The following is a 12,137-nucleotide window of genomic DNA, read 5'->3' as shown; positions in this document are numbered from 1 at the left end:
GTAGTTATATTCTTGTACATAGGAGGCAGTATTATAGTAGTTATATTCTTGTACATAGGAGCAGTATTATAGTAGTTATATTCTTGTACATAGGAGGCAGTATTATGGTAGTTATATTCTTGTACATAGGAGGCAGTATTATAGTAGTTATATTCTTGTACATAGGATCAGTATTATAGTAGTTATATTCCTGTACTTAGGAGGCAGTATTATAGTAGTTATATTCTTGTACATAGGAGGCAGTATTATAGTAGTTATATTCTTGTACATAGGAAGCAGTATTATAGTAGTTATATTCTTTATCAAATTTCTTTTTATTTGAGAAAAATATACAGTCATGTAGAAAGTCATACATCTTGTGTCCAGACGCAGATGGATAAGTGCATAGTAATTATATTCTTGTACATAGGAGCAGTATTATAGTAGTTATATTCTTGTACATAGGAGCAGTATTATAGCAGTTATATTCTTGTACATAGGAGCAGTATTATAGTAGTTATATTCTTATACATAGGAGCAGTATTTTAGTAATTATATTCTTGTACATAAGAGCAGTATTATAGTAGTTATATTCTTGTACATAGGAGGCAGTATTATAGTAGTTATATTCTTGTACATAGGAGCAGTATTATAGTAGTTATATTCTTGTACATAGGGGCAGTATTATAGTAGTTATATTCTTGTACATAGGAGGCAGTATTATAGTAGTTATATTCTTGTACATAGGAGCAGTATTATAGTAGGTATATTCCTGTACATAGGAGGCAGTATTATAGTAGTTATATTCTTGTACATAGGAGGCAGTATTATAGTAGTTATATTCTTGTACAGAGGAGCAGTATTATAGTAGTTATATTCTTGTACATAGGAGCTGTATTATAGTAGTTATATTCCTGTACATAGGAGGCAGTATTATAGTAGTTATATTCCTGTACATAGGAGCAGTATTATAGTAGTTATATTCTTGTACATAGGAGCAGTATTATAGTAGTTATATTCTTGTACATAGGAGCAGTATTATAGTAGTTATATTCTTGTACATAGGAGGCAATTTTTATTGTGAAAACAAACCAAAAAAAATACAATTAAAATACATTCTTACAAAAACAAAAAAATAACAGGCATTGTACACACAATGACTACTCAACTAGAATGACTATAGAATCATATTAAACTTAGAAAGTCCACATTTGCTGGGGAGGAAAAAGAAGAGAAAAAACCACACAAAATAACATCATATTTTCTGTTTTAAACCAAAGACACATTTCTCCATAATTTCCTATTATTCGGGTTACTCCTTATCTCTAATGATTTAACCCATTGGAGCTCAGACATTATTTGGCTTACGGCTGTGGTGTGGTGGAATGGCTCATTGTGTATAGACACGCGGGTTCTCATGTGCCAATGGTAATATTTTATGACAGAAATGATCAGGTACATTGTCCCCCTGTCTACATTCCTATTTCTGGATGGAACAGCATAGATTATATCAGCATAAGTCAGGGACTGCAGTAATGGGATGTTTAGCTTTTGTGACACCTCTTCCCATATTCTCCTCCCACCCCTGCAGTCAGATATTAAGTGCTCCATCGTCTCCTCCTGCTGACAACCGAGAGGACAGTTCCTATCTGAAACACTTAAAAATTTCAGGTTACCCCTAACAAATAGCTTTCCATGTAATGACAACCAAGCTATGTCAAATAATTTGGCGGGGAGTCGATTCCCATTGAGGAGCTTCAGACTTTCTTGTAAAGTGCTAGTCACACAATCCCTCAAGACAAGTGGAGAACAAAAGTAAGCCCTACAGACCCTCACGTATAGATCTTTCCTTGGCTTACCCTCAATGTAGGACTTCTCTATCTTCCACCTTCTCACACACTTCAGCCCATAGTCCAGGTACTGGGGGAGGTAGTCACTCGTCCATCGACCCCTCTTGAGACTGCCGCCTCGCACCCAAGACTCTGCAAAAGGCATTATCCAGTCCCTGATACTATTCACCCACAGGAAGCTGTTCTCTGAGTCCAGGCAACCAAAATTAACTTTTAGAAACATGGAGTCAAAGAACACCCTTGGATTCAGCATATCCAACCCACCCTCTCTCCTCTGTAGGTAGGTGATCCCTCTTTTTATCAGGTTCAACCTGTTCCCCCACAACAGTTGGAAGAACAGGCTAAAGAGCCTAGCGGAGAAAGATTCCGGCAAAGGAAAAACGACAGAGACATACAAGAAGACAGGGACCAGGTAAGTCTTCAACATTTTAACCCTTTCTCTATAGGTCAGCCTCCAGTTCTTCCATCGCTGAACCTTTGCATTTCCGGCTTCCAACTTCTCTTCCCAATTTAGTTTGGCGTTATCATTCCTCCCAAATTTGACCCCTAGGATTTTAATATAGGTGGAGGCTCTCACAAATTGTGGCAGATCAAAGTCTGGATCACTGTCTGATATCCAGAGAGCTTGACTCTTCTCAAGGTTGACCAGAGACCCTGAGGCCTCTGAGTAACTTCTGATGGCCGCAGACAACATCTCCACCTCACGAGGCTCAGATATCACTACAGTCACATCATCCGCATAGGCAACAACACTCAGGGGCAGGCAATGGGGGACTGGCACCCCCTGAAAACCACACTCCTGCAGTGACCTCAAGAATGGGTCTAAGGCAAATACATACAGCAGCGGACTCAGTGGGCAACCCTGTCTCACCCCTGCCTCAACCCTGAAGGTATCACCCTGCCAACCATTGACCAGAGGAAAGCTCTCAGCCTCGCAATACAGAGTCTTCAGCCAATCGATGAATTGCCCCGGAATACCGTACTTTGACAAAGTGGCCCATAGATACTCATGATCTACTCTGTCAAAGGCTTTAGCCTGGTCAAGACTCACAACATATCTCCCACCCCTCAGGGCTTTACATCTCTCAAACACCTCCCTTATCGAGAGGACTGCTCCAGAGATGTTCCGCCCTTTTACTGTGCCGAACTGACAGCCTGACAACAGTGCTGAGGACAGACAAACTAATCTAGAAAACAGAATTTTTGCCAGAATCTTTCTGTCGACATTCAAGAGGGCAATCGGCCTCCAGTTCTTGATGTCACTCGGCTCTTTACCTTTGGACAGCAGAATCAGCGAGGACACTCTCATGGATGGAGGCATCAGGTGACTTTCTAGACAATTTGTATATACATCCACGAGGATTGGGGCCAAGAGGTCTCTGAATGTCCTATAGAATTCTGCTGTTATCCCATCTGGACCTGGTGCCTTCTTCAGATGTAACTTATCAATTGCCTCTTTAACCTCCGCCACCGTCAAATCTGCTGTCAAAGGAGAAAAGTCCAAATCATTAGTATCAGGGAGCGGAGTTGCCTCCAAGAATTGGGTCATCTTGTCTCTATCCAAAACCTTCCTCTGAAACAAGTCAGCATAGTAAGATCTCACCACCCCCAGGATACCCTCCCGAGATTCTTGCAAAACACCCTGGGGGTCAGTGAGACCGGTGACAGATTTATTTGCCACTCGCTCCCGGCAATTCTCAAAGGGATCAGGAGACCCTAAGGTCCCATAATCCCGTTCAAGAACCAGGGAGGTATACCTGCTGTACTGATACTGCCTTATCTCAGATTTCAGCCGGTCTATCCTTTGTTGGTCATCCCCTCCCGCCGAATATAGTGACTCCAATTCTTTCCGCAGCTTGAGATACTGGCCATACTTACTCTTCCCCTTTATAACTGACAGTCTCTTTAAGAGGGATCTGATCTCATCCTTGACATCCTCCCACCAGTCGGCCATATTGTCATAAAAGTCCACTCTCTCTAGCTGACTCTGTATAAGAGAGTGAACATGACTCTGAACCGAAGGGTCTTCTAATAGACTGGAATTAAGTCTCCATAACCCTCTACCTGTCCCAGAACACTTTGTGACACCCAAACAGAAATATAAGGCCAGATGGTCTGAATAAGGGACGATCTTCTCATCTTTCTCACCAATGGTCTCTGTAGGACTCACCAGAGCTAAATCTATCCGACTTTTTCTTTCACCACAAAAATAAGTAAATTTTGGTTTCCGACCACCCTGCACAAACACATCTGACAACCCGGCCTGTTGAATAATTCTGTTTAAGACCTTGGAGTCTCTGGTAAGAGGCCTATTAGAGGACCTGTCACAAGATGTCCTGGTGGCATTAAAATCTCCAGCCATGATGACAGGGATAGATGTGAAGAGATATGGCTTTACTTCATTATAAAGGTTAACCCTTTCAGTCACTGTCTGCGAACCATAGATATTTATAAGACGGAGCCTCCTACCCCGAATAGTAACTTCTAGAATTAGGCACCTTCCCATCAATACCTCTGTCAACCTATGTATAGTTACATCATTGGTGTTAAAGAGGATAGAGACCCCGGCACTTGGTTCTACAGCCAGTGACCAAAAGGATGGACCAGACCGCCATTCACGCTCGGCTTCCCGTAAGAGTCCTAAAGTATTCAAACGTGTCTCTTGTAAGAAAAAGACATCAGCATCAAGAGACCTTAGATGTTCATAAACCACATGCCTGGTCCTCCTCACTCTGACACTGTTCACATTACTGGAGAACACTTTAAGGGTAAAGTCAGCCATCAAAGGAAAGCAAAGCACAAGTAGCAGAGATATTCCCCCCATCATCATAGATCTGAGTCTGAGCCCACCTGCCGACCACCTGTCTCCATGTCTGATTCGGACAGACGTTTAGCTCGCGGGGGTTTCCTTTTTGTGGGGGGATCGCCCTCTTGGTCCTCATTAAATTCATCTACCACCCTCTTTAACTCTCTCTCCATCTCTTCCTCAGCGTCTGACTCTGATAGGACACCGTACCTATTTGTGATAGTCATGACACCTGACCCGGGGTCTACTTTCTTTTTGGAAGGTTTTTGGACAGTGGTCCATTCCCCCTCAGGCTTACGGCTGGTTTTGTCCTTCTTCCGTTTCTTCTGCGGATTTATTGATGCAGGGGCAGAAGATGACGTGCCCACAACCTGCTCAGTGACCTCCCCGTTCCCCTCAGTGTCTCCTGGCTGGGACTGGTCAGGCACTATGTCTCCCATATTGTCACCCATGTTGTGCTGAGGATCGGGCGGTGTCACTGCTGACCCTGACAACAGCGTCTCCTCCTCTAGGTCATCTGCCACTTCCAGCAAGTCCTCATCAGGGAAGTCCTTACAAACATTATGCCAGGCGTCTGGACAGTCCCTGTGGGAGTGACCGATCCTACCACAGAGGTTGCACCGGATGTTCTGGCAGGTGGCGCTGACATGGCCGATCTCCCCGCATAAGTTACATTTTACCAGGGTGCACACACTCGCAATATGACCGGCCTTTCCGCATTTAAAACATTTTCTAGGCTGACCCGCATAGAAGCATACCCCTTTCTCCCGGCCAATAAAGAATGAGTTGGGCAGATGTTGGGTGATGTTGTTAACCTGCCGTAACTTTACCAGGACCTTCCACCCCCCAGTCCATATGCCATCCTCGTCCCTGGTCTTGGTCAGATCTGACATTAGGTCACAGTGTCTTTTTAGCCATACAACAATATCCTGGTGTGGTACCGACTCGTTCCAGAATATTATGGTGACGTTTGCTGTGTCTGGTCTAGAGATGGGGATGAGGCTGAACTTATTCCAGCCATCAGCATCTCTCACCCGGGCGAAATGAGCCCAGAAGCGGTCCAGGTCAGACATGAGTTTAAAGCTGACGTCATACCCCTGCCTGTCAGGAAGGTTTATCACTGCCAGGATGTTAGATGGCAGGAAACCCATTTGGTGGCACAGAAGTTCACGGACCACAAACCTCCTGTCAGGCAACTCCTCCTTGGCCCCTCTATGTTTGAACCTGACCACGTTCCTCCTCTTAAAAGCCTGACCTGTATAGTTCACATTAGACCTGAAGGATGGTGACCCACGGCTCCAGGCATTACCAGAGGAGACACCACCAGTTCCACCCTCCTGCTGTACTTGGGGGCGCTGTGGTGGCTGCTGACCGCCTGCACTATGAGGGTCTGACACTTCTGGTGTAACTAAAGGGGGGAAGTGCTGTGCATCAGACTGTACAGCCCCCTCCCCACCATCATCCATAATACTCTGCGGGTCACAAGCCTCTGAAGGCTGATCTAATGGTGGACCTGACTCTAGAGATGACCCCAAATCCCACACACACTGTGAAGCGCTCCCCTCTGCAGAAACATCATCAGTAACATCACATACAGTCATATCAATGCAGTCACTAGCAGTATGATCCTGCTGTACAGAGCCCCGACAGTCCTGCTGAGCCATGACCTGTGAGCTCTCTGCTGCACTGCTGCCTTCAGGCAAGAGCCCACAGTCCTGCTGCTCTCTACTGCCCCCCAGGGCTAGTGGTGACTGCACTGCTACTGCAGAGTTACCTTCAGGCGAGAGCCCACAGTCCTGCTGCTCTCTACTGCCCCCCAGGGCTTGTGGTGACTGCTCTGCTACTGCAGAGTTACCTTCAGGCGAGAGTCCACAGTCCTGCTGCTCTCTACTGCCCCCCAGGGCTTGTGGTGACTGCACTGCTACTGCAGAGTTACCTTCAGGCGAGAGTCCATAGTCCTGCTTCACATCACAAACCGCTGGGACTTGTGGTACCTTTTGAGGAGTCTCTTCAGGTCTTTGCTGTTGCTGGACACTTTCTCCCACTTCTCTGTACAAATTCCCTTTCTCAAAAGGGAAGCTGGCTGGTCTGAGGACTGGTCTTGCACAGGCCTGCTGGGTGTCATCTGGACAGGTTGGAGACTTGGGTTTAGATAGAGATGGTTCTGGCGCAGGTCTTCCCCCATGTCCCTCAAGTCTTTGCTGGTTCCTGAAGGTTTCAGCGACTGGTCCCATCTGCTCCAGTACAGCCTCCATGTCCTGCACAGTCTCAGCGAGCTGCACGGCGAGGGAGCTCAGCTTCTTGTCATGGACAACCTGATTGTTGGGGTTTGCTGCCTTTAGCTTATAGACACAATCTATCTGTTTCTGCAGCTGTAGTTTTGTCCTTTTTAATGTCTCTAGTCTCTTGACCAGAGCTGGGATCCGCTCGGCCAGACATAGTTCTGGTGCACGCTGAGTATTGGGGGGTTGTGTACTCACAGAATGGCTCCTTACAGGCGTCCCTCTGCTTGGTCCTTGCACTGGACTTGGTGCAGCCGTGGTCACTGCTGCGGAGTCACTATCTACAGATTGGGGACTGGGCCCCTGGTTCTTCCCAGTGACTGCACTTGTGGCCCCATGAAGCCTTCCTTCAGTTTTCCCTCTGGTCTCATCTGTCGTGTTGGCAACTTTTGCGCTGTTCCCACTCCCGTAGCGTGTGCGGTCAGACCGTATCAGGACAGGCTGTTGCAGATTCTCCTGCATGGTCTGCTTCTCCAGGGATGTTCTCCTCTGTCTGCCTGCGGGTGGGGTGGATTGCACACCTGCAGCCATGGTCTTACTTAGTGATGTTTCCTTCTTTACTTCAAACATTTTCTTTTCATCTTTGCTTCCTGCTGCACTGGGACTGGCAACACTCGGAACATTCCTTCCTTCCAAAGAAACTTCTGGATAATTATCCATGGAGTGAGAAGACTGGGAATTATTTCCCAGAATAGGCCTTGGAGCCTGGGCCTTGCTTGGGGAGCATCCCCACCCAGAGTGGCCCCGCCCTGGGCTTTCTCCAGACATCCAAAGCCTCAGGAGAGCTACTGACACACGTCCTCACAGCTAGGAGGCAGTATTATAGTAGTCATATTCTTGTACATAGGAGCAGTATTATAGTAGGTATATTCTTGTACATAGGAGGCAGTATTATAGTAGTTATATTCCTGTACATAGGAGCAGTATTATAGTAGTTATATTCTTGTACATAGGAGCAGTATTATAGTAGTTATATTCTTGTACATAGGAGCAGTATTATAGCAGTTATATTCTTGTACATAGGAGCAGTATTATAGTAGTTATATTCTTGTACATAGGAGCAGTATTATAGCAGTTATATTCTTGTACATAGGAGCAGTATTATAGCAGTTAAATGCTCAGTATTTTAGTATGTTTAGTTTTTATTGCTTTCCCATAAGGTGCTGTGAAATCTGTTTGTGCAATATAAATGCTCCATTCTATAGATCGCTGCTTCTATTGTGTGTTTATTATTAACACATTCATATTTTTTCATACTAAGTTTTTTCCTATTGAACTTTTGCTGCACCAGAGAAGATATCCAGCACTTTCATATTACCCTCTGTAAGGGATGGTCTCTTTTCAGGGGGTCGCACTCACAGATATCTTCGCAGACACGAATATAATGTCCAAACTCTTGCTTTATTTCAGACACTATAGCAAAGCACAGGTTAAAAAGTCGCCGCTTCAACTTATCACGTGTGACATCCACACAAAATAACAAACCCTTGCCCGGCTAGGCTCTAACTAAACACATAAGCATAGTATCCCTGACTCACCTAGAGAGCCCTGTTCACACATGGAACACAAATGCGGCCATTCAGTCCAGCAGCCTCCAGGCTGTGACACTTCAATACCTTTTGGGGGATTGTGGCCCAGTAGTCCTCCCGACTCTGGCCTCGTGATCCTTGTTTCACAGGCGTCACCGCGTCCCCCAAAGTTCAGGCTATCGCCTAGCCTCGTGGCCCCTCAGCCCACCCGGCTGGGACCACTCACTGCTCCTTGAGGCTCCGTTTGCCCACCTCTTTTCACGCCCTTTCTCTCATGATTGACAGGGCCAGGGCAGAGATGCTCTCCTCCCGCCGGCTGTGTCTGCAGTGTAAATCTCGCGCCGTTCAGTATTCGGTCAGGGAAAGACGCTCGGCGGCTGCTGGCTTCCTCATTGCGCCTGCGCTGAATACGTCACAGTGAGGAAGCCGGCTGCGGAAGACTGTCCTTCCCTCACTGTGCCTGCGCTGAATACTGAACGAGACGGCGCAGGCGCGAGATTTTCTTAGTAGACACAGATCCGTCCTTCCGCTATTTCGCTGTGCCGCCGGACCACCGCTCCGTCCCCATTGACTGTAATAGGGATGGGGACGGAGCTCCGGGGCAGTACAGCAGTTCGCGATGAGAGGCCGCCGGACTAAAAAGTCGGACATGCAGGACTTTTAGTCCGGCAGCCTTTCGCCGTGCACCGCCGTGCTGCGCCGGAGCTCTGCCCCTGTCCCCATTATAGTTAATGGGGACGGAGCGGCGGTCCGGAGGCACGGCGAAATAACGGAAGGACGGATCCGACAGGGTGAACAGCCTGTCGTATCCGTCCTGCCGCAAGTGTGAAAGCACCCTAAGCCAGTAAATATAGAGATTGAATATTTTCAGTCAGCCATTGAAAGGTATCAACCACTGAGGAATCTCAATCCCACTCATAGCCTTATTACTAGCAGCAGCGCCCCCTAGCTCTAACCATAGGCATTACCATTATACCATAACAGAATAGAGCAGTTATTTCTATTACTTCAGATGAGAAATAATTGCAGTTTTCTATTTTTTATAGCTGTGGAGTCAGATTTTTTGGTCTTATCTAATTCCATGCTCTGGGTGGCAGTTGGAGTCGGAATCGTCATACTTTTACTAATTGTGGTGATTATAACCCTTGTAATCGCTCGGAATCGCAGGGTGGTAAGTCATACTAAGAAACATTTCTCTTGCGTAAGAAACATAATTTGCTTCTAATTTGGGCGAATAAACAATATTCCAAGACCCGGTGTTGACATTAGTGACTTCACGCGTTTCCTTCTATATTTGGGGCCCCTGTAGGTCTGAGGCCTCTTCAATCACTGCATTAACCCCCGAGTCTCTAATTTAGATTTTTGTTAGAAACAAATCTTTCAGACTCTTTCAGCAGGGGTGCACCTAGCCTTTCTGCTGCCTGAGACGGAAATTGAAACAGCACCCGACCCCTCCAGCCCTACTGTCTAAGGCATACTGTGATACACTTCACTATATTCCCACAGCCCTGCCACCGCCCACACTTGTCTCTATGTCTTGCCGCCTGAGGCAATCGCCTCCCCTGGTCTCATTGGTGGTGCACCCCTGATGGGCAGGTATATTTCCATTCTTGGCCCTGAACCTGCAATGCCAGAGCCCAGCACTCTATACTTAATTAGCACCCCGTACTTCAGCACCCAGCACCAAAAACCCAGACCCTAAAACCCAGTCCTTGGCCCTTAGACCCCTGCGTTGAGAGCCCAACACTCAGACCAGCAGACCTTTGCATCCAGACATTTCATCAGGCCCCAAACAGCGACCCCATCCCTTCATCGCCCCCTAGCTGCACATCCTATCAGGCTCAGGAGTGTCTCCTCTGAGTACCCAGGCAACGCATTCTCCATCATCCACTTAGAATGGCCAACTTAGGGTAACTTCACACTTTTGGCAAAGCTACCCGGCAGGCTGCTCCGGATGCGGCATAGCCAGGTAGTGCCGTGAGTCCACCAGACCCTACTGACTACGATGGGCAGCACGGTGGCTCAGTGGTTAGCGCTGGTGCCTTGCAGTACTGGGGGTCCTAGGTTTGGATCTGACCAAGAACAACATCTGCATGGAGTTTGTATGTTCTGCCCATGTTTGCGTGGGTTTCCTCCACTGGATCCTGCTAGGATTTGGCTACACAAAAACCATTGCGTGCAGCAATTTTTGTCCGGCCAAATTCCATCAATTATGCAAGGGAACGACCAGATCCTGTTATAGTCAAAGGGCCCGGGCAGGGTCTGGTTAGACTTCTGCGATAGTCCTGGAAGTCTCCCGTTTTTCTGGGAGAATTTTGAACATTTTGGGATTTAGCTTAGGACAAGTACTGGTTAGCCTTAAGGAGACCAAGTTAGTATGGAGTTTCAGTGGAAATGCTCCATGGGAAAATAATATGCAAATAGGCTATATGGCTTGGCCCCTACATTTTAAGCCCCTACCCTGTCCAGGACCCACCCCAGAGCAACCCTGGGACACCCCCACTTTTATGCAGATTTGTATAAGCCCCACCTCTTCTGCAGCCCATTTTGCCTGGCGCGCAGTATGTTGATATTTTGCGCTGCTTGTCTTTGCAGAGGCGGGCACGGCACAGGGCATGGCTGTTACAGAACTTGCACCAGCAGAGGAAATGTGAGTGTAAAGGGTAAGTGCGGACGTATAGGTGTCGATGACGTCCCCGTGCCCGGCTCTCAGAATCTGACTTCCATTCTTGTCTCTTGCAGATTTGCACCCCAGCGGCTCAGAGAGAAGATCTGATTGTGTCTGAGGTCCTGCAGACTACATTGTACAGATCGCAACTGTAAATTCGCTTGCAGAGCATTTCGTCCTTATTTGATGGAGGCCTGCAGAGGATCGCTTATGACCAGTGTTTGCAGAATGTTGCTGTATTGTCGCACCCATCCTGATAATTAAGGGGCTCTTAGGTGCGAGCAATATCACTGCAGCGTGACAAGGCAATGCTTGCTGCAACTGAGGACAAATGTCAGGCATAGAACACAATGGAGGCGCAAAACAATGCTAATGTGACCCAGCACACCTGAATATTAGTCCTGCAGAACATTACTCTACCTTACTGTGCTACTCGGCAGACTGCTGCATTGTGTTACCTTATAGATTGTGTTGTATTAATCTGCGGACTGTTACATTGTGTTATTCTGCAAACTGCGATATTGTATTCTCTACAGACTGCAAAAAAACTACGAAAACAACAAAAAACAATGTTAGACCCACACCGCCATAACAATATGAAATGAACGTATTGGTGACATGCAAGTAGTGTTTGTTTGCTCTGCCGACTGTTACATTGTAATGCTCTGCAGACTGTTACATTGTACTGCTCTGCAGACTGTTACATTGTAATGCTCTGCAGACTGTTACATTGTACTGCTCTGCACACTGATACATTGTAATGCTCTGCACACTGATACATTGTAATGCTCTGCAGACTGTTAAATTGTACTGCTCTGCACACTGTTACATTGTAATGCTCTGCAGGCTGTTACATTGTACTGCTCTGCACACTGTTACATTGTACTGCTCTGCAGACTGTTACATTGTATTGCTCTGCAGACTGTTACATTGTACTGCTCTGCACACTGTTACATTGTACTGCTCTGCACACTGTTACATTGTACTGCTCTGCAGACTGTTACATTGTACTGCTCTGCACAC

The 12,137-nt window shown here is 46.6% G+C and overlaps 1 protein-coding gene across 1 annotated transcript in view; it reads left to right on the top strand.

Moving 5' to 3' along the window:
• The window catches only part of LOC121004931, a 70,815-nt gene extending 59,184 nt beyond the window's left edge, over window positions 1-11,631 (top strand). The window contains exons 8-10 of the mRNA XM_040437364.1: window positions 9,493-9,617; window positions 11,042-11,109; window positions 11,189-11,631. Coding sequence (XP_040293298.1) covers window positions 9,493-9,617; window positions 11,042-11,109; window positions 11,189-11,222 — 227 coding nt within the window. The 3' untranslated portion in view covers window positions 11,223-11,631. The remainder of the gene's footprint in view (window positions 1-9,492; window positions 9,618-11,041; window positions 11,110-11,188) is intronic.
• Window positions 11,632-12,137: the final 506 nt, after the last annotated feature.

The sequence above is a fragment of the Bufo bufo genome, chromosome 6 (genome assembly GCF_905171765.1).
Source record: "Bufo bufo chromosome 6, aBufBuf1.1, whole genome shotgun sequence".
In the NCBI taxonomy this organism is placed as follows: Eukaryota; Metazoa; Chordata; class Amphibia; order Anura; family Bufonidae; genus Bufo; species Bufo bufo.
The sequence above is the reverse complement of the archived record's forward strand: the minus strand, read 5'-3'. Positions and strand labels throughout refer to the sequence as shown.